General features: G+C 44.5%; 1 protein-coding gene across 1 annotated transcript in view; it reads left to right on the plus strand.

Annotated features, from left to right (window-relative positions):
* LOC109903012 (transforming growth factor beta receptor type 3) overlaps positions 1–20,398 on the plus strand; it is a 148,020-nt gene that overhangs the window by 94,521 nt on the left and 33,101 nt on the right. The window contains exons 6-10 of the mRNA XM_031785775.1: positions 4,977–5,139; positions 5,887–6,034; positions 14,734–14,923; positions 18,064–18,377; positions 18,939–19,094. Of these exons, the coding sequence (XP_031641635.1) occupies positions 4,977–5,139; positions 5,887–6,034; positions 14,734–14,923; positions 18,064–18,377; positions 18,939–19,094 (971 nt within the window). The remainder of the gene's footprint in view (positions 1–4,976; positions 5,140–5,886; positions 6,035–14,733; positions 14,924–18,063; positions 18,378–18,938; positions 19,095–20,398) is intronic.

Genomic DNA, 20,398 nt, shown 5'->3' on the forward strand with positions numbered 1-20,398 from the left:
TTTTTTCCTTCACATTTTTTTAATTATTTTCATTTCACTTCACCAATTTGGACTATTTTGTGTATGTCTATTACATTACATCCAAATAAAAAATATATTTTAATTACAGGTTGCAATGCAACAAAATAGGAAAAACACCAAGGGGGATGAATACTTTGGCAAGGCACTGTAGAAAATAGTAAAAAATAAAGAAAAAGCCATGTATTAGTAGATGTGTCCAAACCTTTGACTGGTACTGTATGTATGTGTACATGTGATAGGATGTATAGACATTATGGACAGTATAAGGATAGAATATTTAGTATATCTGTAGAATACCTAGAATAGATTAGTATATATATACCACAATAGTTGAGGGATGGCATTGACTAGAATACAGTATATACATATGAAATGAGTAAAACAGTATTTAAATATTATTAAAGTGACCAGTGTTACATTATTAAAGTGACCAGTGTTCCATGTCTATGTACATGGGGCAGCAGCCTCTAAGGTGCAGGGTTGAGTAACCAGGTGGTAGCTGGCTTGTGAGTGACTAAGTTCAGGGCAGAGTATTAGGTGGAGGCTGGCGAGTGATGGCTATTTAACAGTCTGATGGCCTTGAGATAGAAGCTGTTTTTTAGTCCGTCGGTCTGAGCTTTGATGCTCCTGTTCTGACCTCGCCTATTGGATGATAGCGGGGGTAACAGGCCTTGGCTCAGGTGGTTGATGTCCTTGATAATCTTTTCGGCCTTCATGTGACATCGGGTGCTGTAGGTGTCCTGGAGGGCAGGTAGTTTGCCCCCGGTGATGCGTTGGGCAGACTGCACCACCCTCTGGAGAGCGGGATACCAGGCAGTGATACAGCCTGATAGGATGCTCTCAATGGCCATCTGTCAAAATTTGTAAGAGTCTTAGGGGCGAAATTAGGGGCAAAATATCTTCAGCCTCCTGAGATTGAAGTTGCGCTGTTGCGCCTTCTTCACCACACTATCTGTGTGGGTGGACCATTTCAGACCATGTCAGTGATGTGTATGCCTTGGAACTTGAAGCTTTTCACCTTCTTCACTGCTTCCCTGCTGTCTCCTGGAGTCCACAATCAGCTTTTTGTTTTGTTGAAGTTGACGGAGAGGTTATTTTCCTGGAACCACTCCGCAAGGTCCCTCACGTCCTCCCTGTAGGCTGTCTCGTCATTGTTGGTAATCAGGCCTACTACTGTTGTGTCGTCTACAAACTTGATGATTGAGTTGGAGGCAGAGTGAACAGGGAGTACAGGAGGGGGCTGTGGGGCCCCTGTGTTGAGGATCAGTGTAGTGGAGGTGAGGTTTCCTACCTTCAATACCAGGGACCGGCCCCTCAGGAAGTCCAGGACCCAGTTGCACGTGGTTCAGACCAGGGTCCCTAGCTTAATGATGAGCTTGGAGGGTACTACGGTGTTGAAGGCTGAGCTGTAGTCAATGAATAGCATTCTTACATAGGTATTCCTCTTGTCCAGATGGGATAGAGCAGTGCGCAATGTGATGACGATTGCATCGTCTGTGGGTCTTTTGGGTCGGTATGCAAATGGAAATTGGTCTAGGGTGTCAGATAAGGTGGAAGTGATATGCGATTAGTCATTTATTTCAGTTGCCTTTGCTTTCTTGGATACAGGAACAATGGTGGACATCTTGAAGCAAATGGGGATAGCTGACTGGGATAGAGAGAGATTGAATATGTCCGTAAACACTCCAGCCAGGATACGGCTAGGGATGCAATCTGGGCTGGCAGCCTTGCAAGGGTTAACACACTTAAATGTCTTACTCAGAGAATGAGAGCCCACAGTCCTCAGGAGTGGCCTGTGTTGGTCGCATTGTGTTATCATCAAAACTGCTGAAGAAGGTGTTTAGCGTGTCCAGAAGCAAGATGTCGGTGTCCAAGACGTGGCTGGTTTTCCCTTTGTAGTCCGTGATTGTCTGGAGTCCCTGCCACATAGATCTCGTGTTGAATTGCAACTCCACTTTGTCTCTGTACTGACATTTTGCTTGTTTGATAGCCTTACGGAGTGCATAACTGCACTGTTTTTTATTCAACCATATTCCCGGTCACCTTGCAATGGTTAAATGCGGTGGTTCGTGGTTTCAGTTCTGCGTGAATGCTGCCATCTATCCATGCTTTTTGATTTGGGAAGATTTTAACAGTCAGTGGGAACAACATCCCCTATACACTTCCTGATTAACTCAGTCACTGTGTCAGTGTATACGTCAATGATATTCTCAGAAGCAACCCAGAACATATCCCAGTACACATGCTCAAAAAAAATCTTGCAGCATGGATTCTGATTGGTCAGACCAGCGTTGAATAGACCTTAGCCTAGGTACTTCCTGTTTGAGTGTCTGCCTATAGGAAGGGAGGAGAAGAATGGAGTCGTGATCTGATTTGCCAAACTGAGGGTGGGGGAGGGCCTTTGTTTCTCTCCCTTCTGGGATGGCTACAATGGTCAATAGTTTTTGAAGTGCGAGTTGTACAGGCAATGTGTTAATAGAACTTTGGTAGCTTTTTCTTCAGATTCGTTTTTTTAAAGCCCCCAGCTACAATAAATGCATCTTCAAGATTTGTGGTTTTCAGTTTGCACAAAGTCAGGTGTAGTTCCTTGAGGGCTGTCGTGGTATCGGCTTGAAGGGGAATATACACGGCTGGTACTATAACCAAAGATAAATCTCTTGGGAGGTAATACGGTCTGCATTTGATTGTGAGGTCGGTATTCTAGGTCGGGTGAACAAAAGGACTTGAATTCCTGAACGTTATCAGAATCACACCACGAGTAGTTAATCATGAAACATACACCTCAGGCCTTTGTTTTGTGCTCTCCATGTTCTGTGCTCTCCATGTTCTTAGTCACTTGGAGGAGAGCAGAGAGACACACACACACACACACACACACACACACACACACACACACACACACACACACACACACACACACACACACACACTCTTCCTCAGCTCTTCAAAGTGCCATGAGGAGGTTCGGGGAGGAAGGTGCCAAACCTTTACTTTATATTCTCTAAACCTCACTACTGTCCAAGACCTTGTTTGCTAAATAAGGAAGCATCTGTCTTGTGATTCCTCTGAAAAGATGGAGAAGAGATTGCATGCCTGGGCAGTTGGATGGAGTATAATAATATTTGAGTAAATAAATTATAAGTTAGAATGGTGGGAAACCTGACAGGAATTACTGATTGGACGTGTTTATGACTGATATTGTTCAAAATGTATTTTCAAAACATATTGGCCTTAATTTTGTCAGAACATGAATAATAGTGTTCAATGCAAAACCTGTCTGTATGTCCCTGTCTTTTACCAGCAATCCCAAAGTGTTTAGATTAGAGGCAGACCGATTAAATCGGAATGGTAGATTAATTAGGGTCGATTTCAAGTTTTCTTCACAATTGGAAATCGGTATTTTTGGGCGCTGAGTTGTTGATTTTTTCATTTATACATATATTTTTTTATAGCATTATTTAACTAAGCAAGTCAGTTAAGAACACATTCTTATTTTCAATGACGGCCTAGTGGTGGTGGGTTAACTGCCTTGTTCAGGGGCAGATCGACAGATTTTCACCTTGTCAACTCGGGGGATCCAATCTTGCAACATTACAGTTAACTAGTCCAACGCAATAACGACCTGCCTCTCGCTCGTTGCACTCCACAAGGAGACTGCCTGTTACGCGAATGCAGTAAGCCAAGGTAAGTTGCTAGCTAGCATTAAACTTATCTTATAAAAAATGTATCTATCATAATCACTAGTTAACTACACATGGTTGATGATATTACTAGATATTATCTAGCGTGTCCTGCGTTGCATATAATCTGACTGAGCATATAAGTATCTAAGTATCTGACTGAGCGGTGGTAGGCAGAAGCAGGCACGTAAACATTCATTCAAACAGCACTTTCGTGCGTTTTGCCAGCAGCTCTTCGTTGTGCGTCTAGCATTGTGCTGTTTATGACTTCAAGCCTATCACTCCCGAGATGAGGCTGGTGTAACCGAAGTGAAATGGCTAGCTAGTTAGCGCGCACTAATAGCGTTTCTAAAGTCACTCGGTCTGAACCTTCTAGTAGTTGTTCCCCCTGCTCTGCATGGGTAACGCTGCTTCGATGGTGGCTGTTGTCGTTGTGTTGCTGGTTCGAGCCCAAGGAGGAGCGAGGAGAGGGACGGAAACTATACTGTTACACTGGCAAGACTAAAGTGCCTATAAGAACATCCAATAGTCAAAGGTCAATGAAATACAAATGGTAGAGGGAAATAGTCCTATAATTCCTATAATAACTACAACCTAAAACTTATTACCTGGGAATATTGAAGACTCATGTTAAAAGGAACCACCAGCTTTCATATGTTCTCATGTTCTGAGCAAGGAACTTAAACGTTAGCTTTCTTACATAGCACATATTGCACTTTTACTTTCTTTTCCAACACTTTGTTTTTGCATTATTTAAACCAAATTGAACATGTTCCATTATTTATTTGAGGCTAAATTGATTTTATTGATGTATTATATTAAAGTTAAAATAAGTGTTCATTCAGTATTGTTGTAATTGTCATTATTACAAATACATTAAAAAAATATATATATATATAAATATATATATATTTTTTAAAATCGGTATCGACTTCTTTGGTCCTCCAATAATCAGTATCGGCGTTGAAAAATCATAATCGGTCGACCTCTAGTTTAGATATCTCAAAACGCTGGCTGAACAAACTGTAGTGTAAATCCTCACCCATTTGCTCATGAGTAATCATCTTGAAAGTTAAAAAAAACCTTGCACACAGCGATTCCCAGTATCACTTCAGTATATTAAGCTTACGTATTGTTCTCTCTGCCTTCGTCAGAGCTTCTTCCTCTTGACGATTAATCATGTATAATCACATCACATCCAGTGTTCGAATTATACATTGAGTCATGATCTCATCTCATAATCTCATCCACCCACCTTCTCCTTTCCTCTTCCAGACCCAGTGTTCTCCGATACTTGCAAGATCGACAACAAGTTCCTCTCTCTGAACTACCTTGCTGGCTACGTAGAGTCCCAGGCCTCTAAAGGCTGTGTCCTGTCTGGACCAGGCCAGGACCAAGAGGTCCACATCATCGAGCTGCAAGCACCCAACTCTAGTAGGTCAGTACTGTAATCCACCACAACCATAACATAAACATAACTCCAGCTGGTCAGTACTGTAGCCCATGACCAGAACCAAAAACTGGTCTGACCCAAATAGGGTGCACGTTTATCTAGTTTGGGCTGGTTTCCTGGACACAGATTAAGCCTAGTTCTGGACTAAAGAGATGGAGATTCTCTATTGAGCTTGCTTTGAGTCGAGGAGCAGACTTAATTGTTCACTGGGAAACTGGCCCTTTATGTCAATACAATACACATTATGTCGATCACAGTAACTCTTAGCACAAACCTTAATGATCTCAGTGTAATTTCCCCATTACAAGAGGCCAGAATGATCTCTCTCTCTGGTCTCTGGTAGTTTGTTTTGGATACGAAGGAAGAGGGTGGGTAATATTGACCTTATGACGTTCTGTTAAGAACTCTACCTCAGGCTCAGAGTCTATGAGGTTGTCCCAAAATGGCACCCTATTCACTATTCGCCATTTGGGATGCAACCTATCTCCAGTCTGCCAGATAATCGCCTCACTCTTCCAGTGGTGTGATTACTTTGTATATGCATGAAGAGCCCAGAAATACATGTATTTCACCATACTTCCACTATGTGGTCTGGTCTGTTACACACGTCTTCCTCTTTCTGGGAATACTTCCAGTTTCTTAATCAGTTGGCCAGACTGAGAGAAGGCATGTAAATACAGAGTGTTTTGGGCCATCCAAAATTCTTATGTCTCTCTCCCTCTCCTTGAACAGTGCGTTCCAGGTGGATGTGATCGTTGATCTGAGGCCGTTGGGTGCAGATGTTCTGTTGCCTCGTGACATCGTGCTGCTGCTGAAGTGTCAGAAGTCTGTCAACTGGGTCATCAAGGCTCACAGCATCAGCGGGAAACTGAATGTAGTGGTACGTGACTCAGAACGTCACTCTTAACGTAACAAACACAGCCTCTCCTTTTGGAAAGAGCTGTTTTGACCTAAATAAAAATTATTTGATTTTCAGTAGTAGCAGTTTATTTAATGGCCATCTCCAGAGACCCAAGACTCCATCCCTCAGCTTTATAGCAAACCAAGTGTTGAGTTCAAATTGAGTAGTTCTACTTTCAGATTTTTCACTGCCAAAATGTTTTTCACTGTCTCAGTAACACATCACAATGGCACTGATGGTGTGAGGGGATACAGGCAGAATACCCATGTCACAACACATGACTAGACAGGCACAGCAGATAGACAGGCATGTCACCACTTTGTGTTGCTGACCAATACATTTGTCACAATCTGAGGAGTGTTGAAGTGGCACCTGGTTTCAACCTGCCTGCAGGGGATGTAGGGATGCAAGGAGGGAGGGGGATGGATGAACCGTGAAATATCACCCTGACAGCACTAAGGGTTGTCATCGCATCAAATAAGGAAGGGAAAGGAGGAGGAGAAAGGAGGAAGAGAGGAGGGGGGCAAGACATTTTCATAGGCTCATCACAGACAGTATTTGTGCTCACAGCCTGACCTGTTTGTCATCCATGATAATGTGAGTTATGAGCGCTGCTGACTGCAGGCCCTGGCTGACTGCAGACCCTGGCTGACTGCAGGCTCTGGCTGACTGTAGGCTCTGGCTGACTGCAGGCTCTGGCTGACTGCAGGCTCTGGCTGTACCCCAAATGACACCCTATTCCCTATAAAGTGAACTACTTTTGACCAAAGTACTATGGGCCCTGGTCAAATGTAGTGCACTATAATGGGAATAGGGTGCCATTTTGGACCAGTCCTAGCTCTGCCTATTTTTTATTTATTTCACCTTTATTTAACCAGGTAGGCTAGTTGAGAACAAGTTCTCATTTGCAACTGCGACCTGGCCAAGATAAAGCATAGCAGTGTGAGCAGACAACAAAGAGTTACACATGGAGTAAACAATTAACAAGTCAATAACACAGTAGAAAACAAAGGGGAGTCTATATACATTGTGTGCAAAAGGCATGAGGAGGTAGGCAAATAATTAAAATTTTGCAGATTAACACTGGAGTGATGAATGATCAGATGGTCATGTACAGGTAGAGATATTGGTGTGCAAAAGAGCAGAAAAGTAAATAAATAAAAACAGTATGGGGATGAGGTAGGTGAAAAAGGGTGGGCTATTTACCAATAGACTATGTACAGCTACAGCGATCGGTTAGCCGCTCAGATAGCAGATGTTTGAAGTTGGTGAGGGAGATAAAAGTCTCCAACTTCAGCGATTTTTGCAATTCGTTCCAGTCACAGGCAGCAGAGTACTGGAACGAAAGGCGGCCAAATGAGGTGTTGGCTTTAGGGATGATCAGTGACACCTGCTGGAGCGCGTGCTACGGATGGGTGTTGCCATCGTGACCAGTGAGCTGAGATAAGGCGGAGCTTTACCTAGCATGGACTTGTAGATGACCTGGAGCCAGTGGGTCTGGCGACGAATATGTAGCGAGGGCCAGCCGACTAGAGCATACAAGTCGCAGTGGTGGGTGGTATAAGGTGCTTTAGTGACAAAACGGATGGCACTGTGATAGACTGCATCCAGTTTGCTGAGTAGAGTGTTGGAAGCCATTTTGTAGATGACATCGCCGAAGTCGAGGATCGGTAGGATAGTCAGTTTTACTAGGGTAAGCTTGGCGGCGTGAGTGAAGGAGGCTTTGTTGCGGAATAGAAAGCCGACTCTTGATTTGATTTTCGATTGGAGATGTTTGATATGAGTCTGGAAGGAGAGTTTGCAGTCTAGCCAGACACCTAGGTACTTATAGACGTCCACATATTCTAGGTCGGAACCATCCAGGGTGGTGATGCTAGTCGGGCATGCGGGTGCAGGCAGCGACCGGTTGAAAAGCATGCGTTACTAGCGTTTAAGAGCAGTTGGAGGCCACGGAAGGAGTGTTGTATGGCATTGAAGCTTGTTTGGAGGTTAGATAGCACAGTGTCCAAAGACGGGCCGAAAGTATATAGAATGGTGTCGTCTGCGTAGAGGTGGATCAGGGAATCGCCCGCAGCAAGAGCAACATCATTGATATACACAGAGAAAAGAGTCGGCCCGAGAATTGAACCCTGTGGCACCCCCATAGAGACTGCCAGAGGACCGGACAGCATGCCCTCCGTTTTGACACACTGAACTCTGTCTGCAAAGTAATTGGTGAACCAGGCAAGGCAGTCATCCGAAAAACCGAGGCTACTGAGTCTGCCGATAAGAATATGGTGATTGACAGAGTCGAAAGCCTTGGCAAGGTCGATGAAGACGGCTGCACAGTACTGTCTTTTATCGATGGCGGTTATGATATCGTTTAGTACCTTGAGTGTGGCTGAGGTGCACCCATGACCGGCTCGGAAACCAGATTGCACAGCGGAGAAGGTACGGTGGGATTCGAGATGGTCAGTGACCTGTTTGTTGACTTGGCTTTCGAAGACCTTAGATAGGCAGGGCAGGATGGATATAGGTCTGTAACAGTTTGGGTCCAGGGTGTCTCCCCCTTTGAAGAGGGGGATGACTGCGGCAGCTTTCCAATCCTTGGGGATCTCAGACGATATGAAAGAGAGGTTGAACAGGCTGGTAATAGGGGTTGCGACAATGGTGGCAGATAGTTTCAGAAATAGAGGGTCCAGATTGTCAAGCCCAGCTGATTTGTACGGGTCCAGGTTTTGCAGCTCTTTCAGAACATCTGCTATCTGGATTTGGGTAAAGGAGAACCTGGAGAGGCTTGGGCGAGGAGCTGCGGGGGGGGGCGGAGCTGTTGGCCGAGGTTGAAGTAGCCAGGTGGAAGGCATGGCCAGCCGTTGAGAAATGCTTATTGAAGTTTTCGATAATCATGGATTTATCAGTGGTGACCGTGTTACCTAGCCTCAGTGCAGTGGGCAGCTGGGAGGAGGTGCTCTTGTTCTCCATGGACTTCACAGTGTCCCAGAACTTTTGGGAGTTGGAGCTACAGGATGCAAACTTCTGCCTGAAGAAGCTGGCCTTAGCTTTCCTGACTGACTGCGTGTATTGGTTCCGGACTTCCCTGAACAGTTGCATATCACGGGGACTATTCGATGCTATTGCAGTCTGCCACAGGATGTTTTTGTGCTGGTCGAGGGCAGTCAGGTCTGGGGTGAACCAAGGGCTGTATCTGTTCTTAGTTCTGCATTTTTTGAACGGAGCATGCTTATCTAAAATGGTGAGGAAGTTACTTTTAAAGAATGACCAGGCATCCTCAACTGACGGGATGAGGTCAATGTCCTTCCAGGATACCCGGGCCAGGTCGATTAGAAAGGCCTGCTCACAGAAGTGTTTTAGGGAGCGTTTGACAGTGATGAGGGGTGGACGTTTGACTGCGGCTCCGTAGCGGATACAGGCAATGAGGCAGTGATCGCTGAGATCCTGGTTGAAGACAGCGGAGGTGTATTTGGAGGGCCAGTTGGTCAGGATGACGTCTATGAGGGTGCCCTTGTTTACAGAGTTAGGGTTGTACCTGGTGGGTTCCTTGATGATTTGTGTGAGATTGAGGGCATCTAGCTTAGATTGTAGGACTGGCGGGGTGTTAAGCATATCCCAGTTTAGGTCACCTAACAGAACAAACTCTGAAGCTAGATGGGGGGCGATCAATTCACAAATGGTGTCCAGGGCACAGCTGGGAGCTGAGGGGGGTCGGTAGCAGGCGGCAACCGTGAGTGACTTATTTCTGGAGAGAGTAATTTTCAAAATTAGTAGTTCGAACTGTTTGGGTATGGACCTGGAAAGTATGACATTACTTTGCAGGCTATCTCTGCAGTACACTGCAACTCCTCCCCCTTTGGCAGTTCTATCTTGATGGAAGATGTTATAGTTGGGTATGGAAATCTCTGAATTTTTGGTGGCCTTCCTGAGTCAGGATTCAGACACAGCAAGGACATCAGGGTTAGCAGAGTGTGCTAAAGCAGTGAGTAAAACAAACTTAGGGAGGAGGCTTCTGATGTTGACATGCATGAAACCAAGGCTTTTTCGATCACAGAAGTCAACAAATGAGGGTGCCTGGGGACATGCAGGGCCTGGGTTTACCTCCACATCACCCGCGGAACAGAGAAGGAGTAGTATGAGGGTGCGGCTAAAGGCTATCAAAACTGGTCGCCTAGAGCGTTGGGGACAGAGAATAAGAGGAGCAGGTTTCTGGGCATGGTAGAATATATTCAGGGCATAATGCGCAGACAGGGGTATGGTGGGGTGCGGGTACAGCGGAGGTAAGCCCAGGCACTGGGTGATGATGAGAGAGGTTGTATCTCTGGACATGCTGGTAGTAATGGGTGAGGTCACCGCATGTGTGGGAGGTGGGACAAAGGAGTTATCAGGGGTATGAAGAGTGGAACTAGGGGCTCTATTGTGAACTAAAACAATGATAACTAACCTGAACAACAGTATACAAGGCATATTGACATTTGAGAGAGACATACAGCGAGGCATACAGTAATCACAGGTGTTGAATTGGGAAAGCTAGCTAAAACAGTAGGTGAGACAACAGCTAATCAGCTAGCACAACAACAGCAGGTAAAATGGCGTAGACTAGGCAACGGGGCCAACAGATAAAACAAACAAGCAGAATGGAGTACCGTGATTAATGGACAGTCCAGCGTGCATCAGCTATGTAGCCAAGAGGTCAGTGTCCAGGGGGCAGCGGTGGATGGGGCAGGGAAGCTGGACTGGCGAGTGTTATCCAGGTAAAAAAAAACGAACAATGACTAAATAGCTTGTAGCTAGTTAGCTGGTTAGCTTCTGGAGGTTCTTGAGTGTGTTCTAAAAAATAAATTAAAAATAATAGCGATTCCGTATCACATTGGGTGAGGCAGGTTTCCGGAAGGTATAAACAAATTAAAAGTCAAAAGAGATAGAAAGTAAATATGGGTCCAGTGAGAGTTTTGGGACGCGGCGATTCAGGCGGTTAGCAGGCCTGTGCTAACAAGCTAACAGTTTGTAGGCCCGGGCTAGACAAGGTAGCAGTTAGTGGACCGGAGCTGGACAAGCTAGCAGTTAGCAGGCCAAATTAGCAAGCAGGGAGATAGCGAGGGCTAGAGAGTTAGCCTTTGGGGGACGTCGCGATGGGGTGAGTCTGTTTATTCCTCTTCATGCGGTGACATCGATAGACCGGTCGTGGGCCCGGGTATTGTAGCTCAGGAGTATGCTACGGTGGTAGCACAGGTGCGCAGGCCGGGCTAGCTTCAAGCTAAGTGGGTGGAAACGCTAGCCAGGAGTAATCATCCGGGGTTGCGGTTTAGCTAGATAGCTAGTTATGAAGATCCAGCTGAAAAATCCTGCTGAAAAATGTTCCGTTTGCGGTGGGAATCCGGGGATGAATCCGGGGATGAAAAATAAATAGGTCCGTTATGCTCTGGTTAGAGTCGCGTTGTTCGAACTGGCGAGAGCTTTCCGAACTAAAGGTTAGCTGATGACCGGTTAGCTGAAGACCGCTAGCATAGCTGGTGGTTAGCTGGCTAGCTTCAGTTGAGGGGTTCCGAAGTAAATATAAATACTTTAGGAAAAGTAGCTACATTGGGTGAGGCGGGTTGCAGGAAAGTATTTGGAAGCTTAGGTTTAGCAAAGTGTTTTTAAAGAGATATGCGGAGAAAAATATGTTAAAAAACGAAAAAGAAACGATATATACAGGGACACGACACGACAGGACGACTTACTGCTACGCCATCTTGGGAGGCGGACCTGAGTGGTTTGAATTGCAGAAACGGTAGGGTGTTTGGATGGGTAGGCGTATAACGCAAACGTGTATTAACACAAAGGTTGGCAGTTTACCTGCAGTTTACCTACTGACCTGCAGTTCACTGTTCTAGGACAGGACCAGTACCAGCTTGGTCCTATATGGGTTGGTAGGTAGCCTAGCGGTTAAGAGCGTTGGGCCAGTAACTGAAAGGTTGCTGGTTCAAATCCCCAAGCTGACTAGGTGGAGAAAAAAAACATATGCTGATGTGCCCTTGAGCAAGGCACTTAACCCTATTTGCTTTGGATAAATTACAAAAATAAATATCTGTTTAACATGACAGTTAATAACCAAATCAAATATTATTTGTCACATGCGCCGAATACTTAACCATGAAATGCTCGCAGATCTCGACAAACCATTTCTGTCTGAACCTTGCGTTGTGCATGCTGAAACAGGAAAGGGCCTTCCCCAAACGATTGTCAAAGTTGTGAGCACTGAATCGTCTAAAATGTAATTGTAGGCTGTAGCGTTAACATTTCCCTTCACTGGAAGAAAGGGGCCTAGCCCCAACCATTATTCCTCCTCCACCAAACTTTACATCTGGCACTATGTATTGGGGCAGGCCGGATCACCTGTCGCCATTTCCCCCATTCTGTCTCGGCTTCTATCTGTCCAAGCTCTTCATCAGTATATTCTGGCCCATATAAATATGGTTCTGCAAAGTATGCATCCTCTTCAGTTTTAGCTGTCCGACTCAAGACATGTTTTGATTTTGATGTAATGGTTTTGGGCAGTGTAGCGCTTGAAAGATGTCTGTACTGCGCTATCCTCGAGTAGCAGGCTCCGTAGAATTTGGAGGTGTGGCTAAGCAAGACTAGCAGCACGCGGATGTAGTAGTGACATAGAAATTAGTTCCAATACAAGGGCAAAACAGTAAACACAGGATATACACATTTATGCTCGTAATTGTGGAAAAAGTGTTTCGATATTGACATGCCTGTATAGCCCAGATGTTTTGGAACACGTTTTCTGGGGTGAGTCTGGCCACTACCACAATTTGACTCTTGCAAGCAACTAAGACAGCCAAAGAAATCTCAGGAATGGAAGTCTGATCAAACCAATTGTCTGGGTGAGGCTTCAAAACTAAAAGTAAGTGGAAAATGAGGTCTAACATGTTAAAATCCGAAATATCCCTTTAAGCATTCTTTTGACTATTTAGCAGTCTTTTGAATTGGGGTAGAAGCTGTCTTGGAGCCTGTTAGTCTGACAGCCGAAGCTCCGGTACCATTTGCCAGATGGTAGCAGAGTGAACAGTCAATGACTTGGGGGGCTGGAGTCCTTGGCAATATTTCTGGCCTGATATAGAGATCCTGGATGGCAGAGAGCTCGCCCCGAGTGATGTACTGGACTGTCCGCATCACCCTCTGTAGCGCTTTGCGGTCGATGGTGGTGCATTTGCCATACCAAGCCGGGATGCAGCCAGTCAAGATGCTTTCGATGGTGCAGCTGTACAACTTTCTGAGAATCCGAGAGCCCATGCCAAATCTTTTCAGCCTCCTGAGGAGAAAGAGGACTGTTGTGCCCTCTTCACAACTGTCTGTGTGGACCATGTTAAGTCCTTAGTGATGTGGATGCCAAGGAATTTAAAGCTCTGAACCAGCTCCACAACAGCCCTGTCTATGTGGACAGGGACGTGTTCTCCCTTCCTTCTCCTGTAGTCCACGATCAGCTCCTTGGTCTTATTGACATTGAGGGAAAGGTTGTTGTCATGGCACACCACTTCCAAGTCTCTGACCTCCTCCCTGTAGGCTGTCTCATCGCTGTCGGTGATCAGGCCTACCACCATCGTGTTGTCACCAAACTTGATAATGGTGTTGGAGTTGTGCGTGGCCATGCAGTCATGGATGAACAAGGAGTACAGCAGGGAACTTGAGGGGCCCCCATGTTGAGGGTCAGCCTGGTGGAGGTGTTGTTGCCTACCCTTACCACCTGGGGCTGTCCCGTCAGGAAGTCCAGGATCCAGTTACAGAGGTAGGTGTTCAGTCCCATGGTCCCCAGCTTGCAGATGAGCTTGTAAGGGATTATGGTGTTGAAAGCTGAGCTGTAGCCTATGAACAGCATTCTTACATAGTTATTTCCCCTCTTGTCCAGGTGGGAGAGGGCAGTGTGAAGTAACTAGATTGCATCATATGTGGATCTGTTAAGGCGGAATGTGAATTGGAGTGGGTCCAGGGTGTCTGGGAAAGTACAGGCCAGGCTGACATAGAGTACATGAGCCTTGGTCATATGTAGTACACTAAATAAGGAATAAGATGCCATTTGAGACAGAGTGGATCTGTGAGAAGGGATTAGCTCCCTCACATTATACAGCACAGAACACTGCAGAACTAATGAGGAATTCTGGTAGAAATCTGACACAGACTAAGTCCCACCATTGATCAGGCCTTCGATGTGTGTGTGTGTGTTTGATCGAGAATGCGTGCGTATGACCCTTCACCACTATGGGCAGTAGTACATTTGTCATGTGTTTTCCTTACATGAAGAAACCTAACAAATGTAAAATGGTTCTTCGACTTTTACTTTGTCAAGATATGAAAGTATGTGAAATACACTTTCGTTGTGGGTTGTGGTCACGCTGGCTTTTGAAGCTGACAGGGTCGTTTTTACTGTTCCATACAGTCAGACAAAGGAAATGAAACTTTAGCAGAGGTAGAGATTACTGTAAATGCTGCTGACTAGAAGAGAAAAAGCACCCACTTTGATCTCTATAAAATGACTTTCATGACACAGAATGGTTTAAAATATGGTCAGATTGCTCTGTCTGTACTGAGGGACGAGCATCACATAGGAGTGACTCCACCTGTCAGAAGAAAATGACTGTATACTGTATGTCATATTTAATATTCCATATGACTAATATAAACCTGTATTTACCTTTCAGACGCCAGATACCATCAGTCTGAGCCCCAACACAGAGAGGCTGATGGAGGTGTCTAGGACCCCTAAGCACCACCTCCCGTCTGGCTCTCAGGCCCTGATCAAGTGGGCAGAGGATCATGGTTACGGACCGGTCACCACCTACACCCACACACCTGTAGCTAACACCTTTAACCTGAGGCTCAGGGAGCCAGGTGAGAAACACCCAGGCTTCTATAATTCTGTTTATAGACAACTGATTGTATTGTTGGTGCCCCCCTCCTCCCCTAAGAGTGACATGCTCGCATCCCCTGATCTCTGCACATAGTTTTTACGATTCTTTATAGAAAATATTAGATCCCAGATTGACAGTATCCGACACCATAACAGCATTTCTGGTCAGGAGGCACTAAAGGCAACCGCTCTGAGACTGTCTACTGCTTCCTTTTGCTCATTTGAGCAAATATCCTTTAATTCCCTCCTTGATACTGTAGCTCACATGAAGACCTCCTCCTGCCCCTTAGAAGTGATCCCTACTAGACTACTTAAAGAAGTTATGCCTAATGTTGGCCTCAACATTATGTCTATTGTAAATTGCGCCATGAACTCTGACTCCTTTCCAAAAACAGCTCTGGTCCAACCTCTCCTTAAAAAGACAATCTAGACCCCTCATCACTGAGTAATTATAGACTTCTAAACATCCTTTTTTATCCAAGATTTTTAGAAGTTGTTTTCAAGCAATTGGTGGCTTATGAATAACTTATTTGAAAAATTCCGGTCGGGCTTCCACTAGGCTTGGGCGGTATACCGGGGTACTTGGAAGTAGCCACGGGATGGTTTTTCAATACTGTCACCATTGAACCTACTTATTTGAATTTTTTTCAATAAATTTTCATATTTGTAGCTTATTTTTGAGTAAATACCTGCAGTCAAATTGTGCAATATATTAGGAGATTGCATTCTTCATTTCACCTGTCACATTATTTTACATTAAGAATCTTACCTTACTTCCCCAGAACACTTGAGCCAGTCAAGTGTTTGTTTGTAAATAGCACAACGGGAGAAAGCGGGAGCAGGTGAGTCCTGCTGTGTATTCACAGGGGTCACGTTTTATATTGAAAGCCAATGGTGTCTTTTGCTTCACTAGGGATCAGGGATGTGCAGCTATAGTTTTCCTTCACAGAAAAAACATTAGTGCAACAAATTTGGCAGAAAATAGCTTCATGATAACAGAAGCGCAACACTACTTGGCTGGCAACCAGGAAAGTAAATGAGCTTACAATGAAAAAGCAAGGTCTTTTTTGCAAAAACGATATATTTCTATTTCATATTTCTAATGTTTATCATAGAAAGAATGTAGCCAGCTAAATTTCCTAATGTTTTGCTTAAAGTTAATCTCAAAGCGCTGTCTGCTGATAGAATGCCCGTTCGTGAAGTCTCATCCATTTGGAGAAGTGCAGCTTGAAGCACAAATTTAATCTGGTGTCGAGCAGAAATTCCAGTAAGAAGCATTTTAGATCTGCTTTCCAAAACGCAGCAAAATATTTCTTATGCTTTTCATATTTTGTTCCTGCATGAAAAAACACAGAATTCTGCATTAACACAACCCTTAATTTAACTTGCTAGTTATCTAAATAAGTGGCTGAATTAACAATATTGGGTTAGCTTTCTGCCATGTTTGATAAGTCAAAGCCCTTTGGATGAGTTATCTGTAGGCGGTCTTGATTTCCTTGCTTTTTTTTATCCTCTCTGTTCTTGGCACGTCTGCTCCTCCCCATCTTCTTCAAGCAGAGCAGGCAGGCAGGCCAGTTGCCCTAGTGACTCCAGATTCCACACAGATACAGCCTGTACACACTGCTCGAGAGTACTGTTCAGACAAGCATGCGTCAAAACTTTGAGTCTCTCATTCACATTCCCTTGTAAATGTCCAAACTCACCAAAAATGACATTCGGTAGCTCCTACCTATATATGTATAACTTTATGAGCTGGATTGCCTGTCTTTGCAATAAGTTTATTTTTGTTTGCGCACGTTAGCATATTTAGCTAGCAACTTCCATGGAAATGTGTTATTACTTATTCTAATTTTGTTAGCATTCTGGTGATAGATGCCCATAGGGCTTTTTTGAGTTTATTTTGGCTCCCCCTTGTGTACCAAGCTAGTAATACCGTAAATCCTGGGATTTACGCCCAACCCTACAAGTGACCTAAGCGACTTTGAGCGTGGTATGATTGTCGGTGCCAGGCACGCCGGTTCCAGCATCTCAGAAACAGCCGGCCTCCTGGGCTTTTCATGCATGACAGTGTCTAGGGTTTACAGAGAATGGTGCGACAAACAAAAAACATCCAGTCAGCAGCAGTCTTGTGGGCAAAAACAGCTCGTTGATGAGAAAGCTCGAAGGAGATTGGCAAGAATCGTGCAAGCTAACAGACGGGCCACAAACAGGCAAATAACGGTGGTGTGCAGAATGGCATCTCGGAACGCACAACTCATCAGTCCTTGTCATGGATGGGCTATTGCAGCAGAAGACAGGTTCCACTCCTATTAGCTAAAAACAAGAAGAAGTGGCTCCAGTGTGCATGCGATCACCAATACTGGACAATTGAGGAGTGGAAAAACATCACCTGGTCCGACGAACCCCGGTTCCTGTTGCGTCACGCTGATGGTAGCCAGGATTTGGTGTAAACAGCATGAGTCCATGGCACCATCCTGCCTGGTGTCAATGATACAGGCTGGTGGCGGTGGTGTAAAGGTGTGAGGAATATTTTCCTGACACATATTAGGTCCCTTGATAGCAATTGAGCCACGTTTGAATGCCACACCTTGTAGAATCCATTCTCTGAAGAATTCAGGCTGATCTGGAGGCAAAGGGGGCTCCGACCCGATACTAGATGGGTGTAACTAATAAAGTGGTCATTGAAAGTGTATGTTTACTGTAATGAAAATAATAGATAATGCATGACAAATAGACATTGGTTTACTACATTTAAGAAAGATATCTACTGTGTAAATAAATTATGCTAATAATACATTTTATTTGTAAGCGCTTGTTATAAAAGTATAAACTATTATAAATCATTGATTTTTAAAACCACATACCATCGACATACAATTTTAACTTTCCTTATAAAGACAATAGTCTGAAACTCAAGTCTGTTAACTCTGAGCCAATTTAGTTTCAATGTTCTGTTCTGTTTGTGCTCAGTGCAATCTCCATGCCTTTAAAATCACCAGATGAGGCCTGTGTGTGTGTAAGTGTGTGTGTGTGTGTGTGCGTGTACATTCGTGCTTGTGCTTTCGTGCATCTCTGTATCTGTGCGTGTGACTAAAATGTGTCACACACACTTCACTTACAGATGTGGTGGATCCCCTGGATTCCATGTTCCCTCCAGAACTCTCCATCTTACGTGACACCAACCCCATCCTCTCTGGTGGTCAGGGGGGTGCTGCCCCACACTCCAGTGGCCTGCCCTTCACCTTCCCCTTGCCCCCGCTCATGGAGCAGGGCCTGCCCTACCTGTCCCTGCCCCCCTCCCTGGATGACCGGCCTTGGCTGGGAGGGGAGCTGGGTGGGGAGCCTGAAGAGCAGCAGGGGACCCTCAGTGTTGGTCTCAGTGTTCAGTGTGAGGAGAGCAGGATAGTGGTCTGCATCGACCGAGAGAGTCTGCAGGTGAGGAGATACTTGAGTAGTCAGCCAACTGGTTTATCACTGTGACTAAATGTCTGCCTTCATTGTGTCAAAAATGGAGGAAAGGCAGTTGTGGAATTAACACTTTTCATGCTTGATTTAACTGTATGATTATTCCTCTTTAATACTGACTGGCACTGATTTGAGTCAACAGTGTGTAGTGTGTTTGCTACTGTGTGTGTGTCTGTTCTTGTGTGCTACCATTGGACACTGTGAAGCAGGCCCAACACAATAGACAACAGTGTAGTAAAACCCTCACACTGCAATTAGGTATACTTATGGTTAGAGTTGGACTATCCTGTGGTTTTATTTAACATCACACAGAGAAGTAGTATGTGCTGTAGAATGGCATAGTGACGTCTAATGCCTCACTAGTCTAGTGTCATGTGTCTCAGTCAGCTCTACTGATCGTTTTGAGATGATCATTGATCATGATTTAAATTTTATTGCAAAGATTATAGATTATATTGACATTATATCATTAAAAAAATACTTTATAGATGATTGACTATTTATTTATAATTACATTGTCTCTTTCCTCAGGCCAACGGTTACGCTAATGTCAACCTGACTCTTCAAGACCCAGAATGCAAAGCAACAGTCAACTCCACCCACTACACGTTGGTGACCCCATTGGAGGGCTGTCAGACCACCAAGTACCCCATGCACCCCAGTCCTATGGTCCTCTACATCAACTCAGTGAGTAGCACATTTAGCAAATGATCAACTCATTGAAGGCACGTTTCCTGGACCCTAGCCTACCACGTGTTACCATACTCCGAAATCTTGTAAAGCCTGGAAATTGAGGGTGCCCAGACCCTAATAAGCATACCCCTGGACTAAAATGCATCTCCATTTAAAATACTTTCAGTCCAAGACTTGGCTTGGTCTGTGTCTGGAAACTAGCCCTACTGTATTCACATATTTAAATAGAACAATTATAGGATCTCTATGGCCGTATCCCCCAACCCTATCCTGTTACTCTGAACAATGGTAATCCATTATCTCTATGTGCATGGGAGGAACAACTAGGGGCAGCTAGCGCTAAATCAGGACAACAGTATGAATTGCTGCGGGAAGTAAGGGTGCTGAGGGGGCTTCCCATCCCTTGATAAATCAACATTTAAATAAATAAATAAAATACCCCCTGCAAAATGTGTTAACTAGGCCTTTATTACTCCTGGATAATTTTTGTTTTTTTCTCTTCTTAGATACAAAGATAACTTCAGTTCCCTATGGTCAAAATAAAGTATTCTTCATTTAGCTGTTTCGCAATACATCAAAGCCCCATGTCCTTGTGTGTTCCATCCTACGAATAAGCATTTTAATTTATTAGGCTTGGGCGGTATCCAGATTGTCATACCTTCATACCGACCTTGTGCCACCGGGATATTTGGTCATACCAGCATTGAACACAAGGGGAGCTATTTTCAAACCCCACTGAGCCTCTGTAGTCCAAAGGTTAGCAATGCTAACCCATAGAGTGCTAACTAAATGCTAACAAGCACATTGCAAACATTTTATACAGTCTCTGACCTAAACTATTTGCAGGACAGACATCCCAGCTCATACATTTTTAGAAGTAACTAAAAACTGCTACTCACAGTTTTCTGCACAAAACACACATTAGACAGCAAGGCTCTTGATCCAGCAGGGGATTCTCAGCTGTTACAAAGCGAAGCTTGATTTTGGAAGACGCTAACCACTTAGCTAGATAGCTAACAAGCTACTAAATTAGCAAACCCAATGCACAGCCGCAGAGCATTTAGCACATTTTAGACAGTTACCGTAATAGTTATAAAATATCTAGCTGGCAAACATTTAGTTGTGAATTCCATAGTGAAACTAGATCACCGGACGCGTGCTGCACAACAGTTAGTGACTCACAAGGTTCTGATCTCTCGTTGTTGTGTGCTTGTAAACAAACACCACGTGACGGGGGACTGCCAGTAAGCTTCATAATAAAAAAATATTTGACAGGTAAACTGAAGAACGGAATCTTC

The sequence above is a fragment of the Oncorhynchus kisutch genome, linkage group LG13 (assembly GCF_002021735.2).
Source record: "Oncorhynchus kisutch isolate 150728-3 linkage group LG13, Okis_V2, whole genome shotgun sequence".
NCBI lineage: Eukaryota > Metazoa > Chordata > Actinopteri > Salmoniformes > Salmonidae > Oncorhynchus > Oncorhynchus kisutch.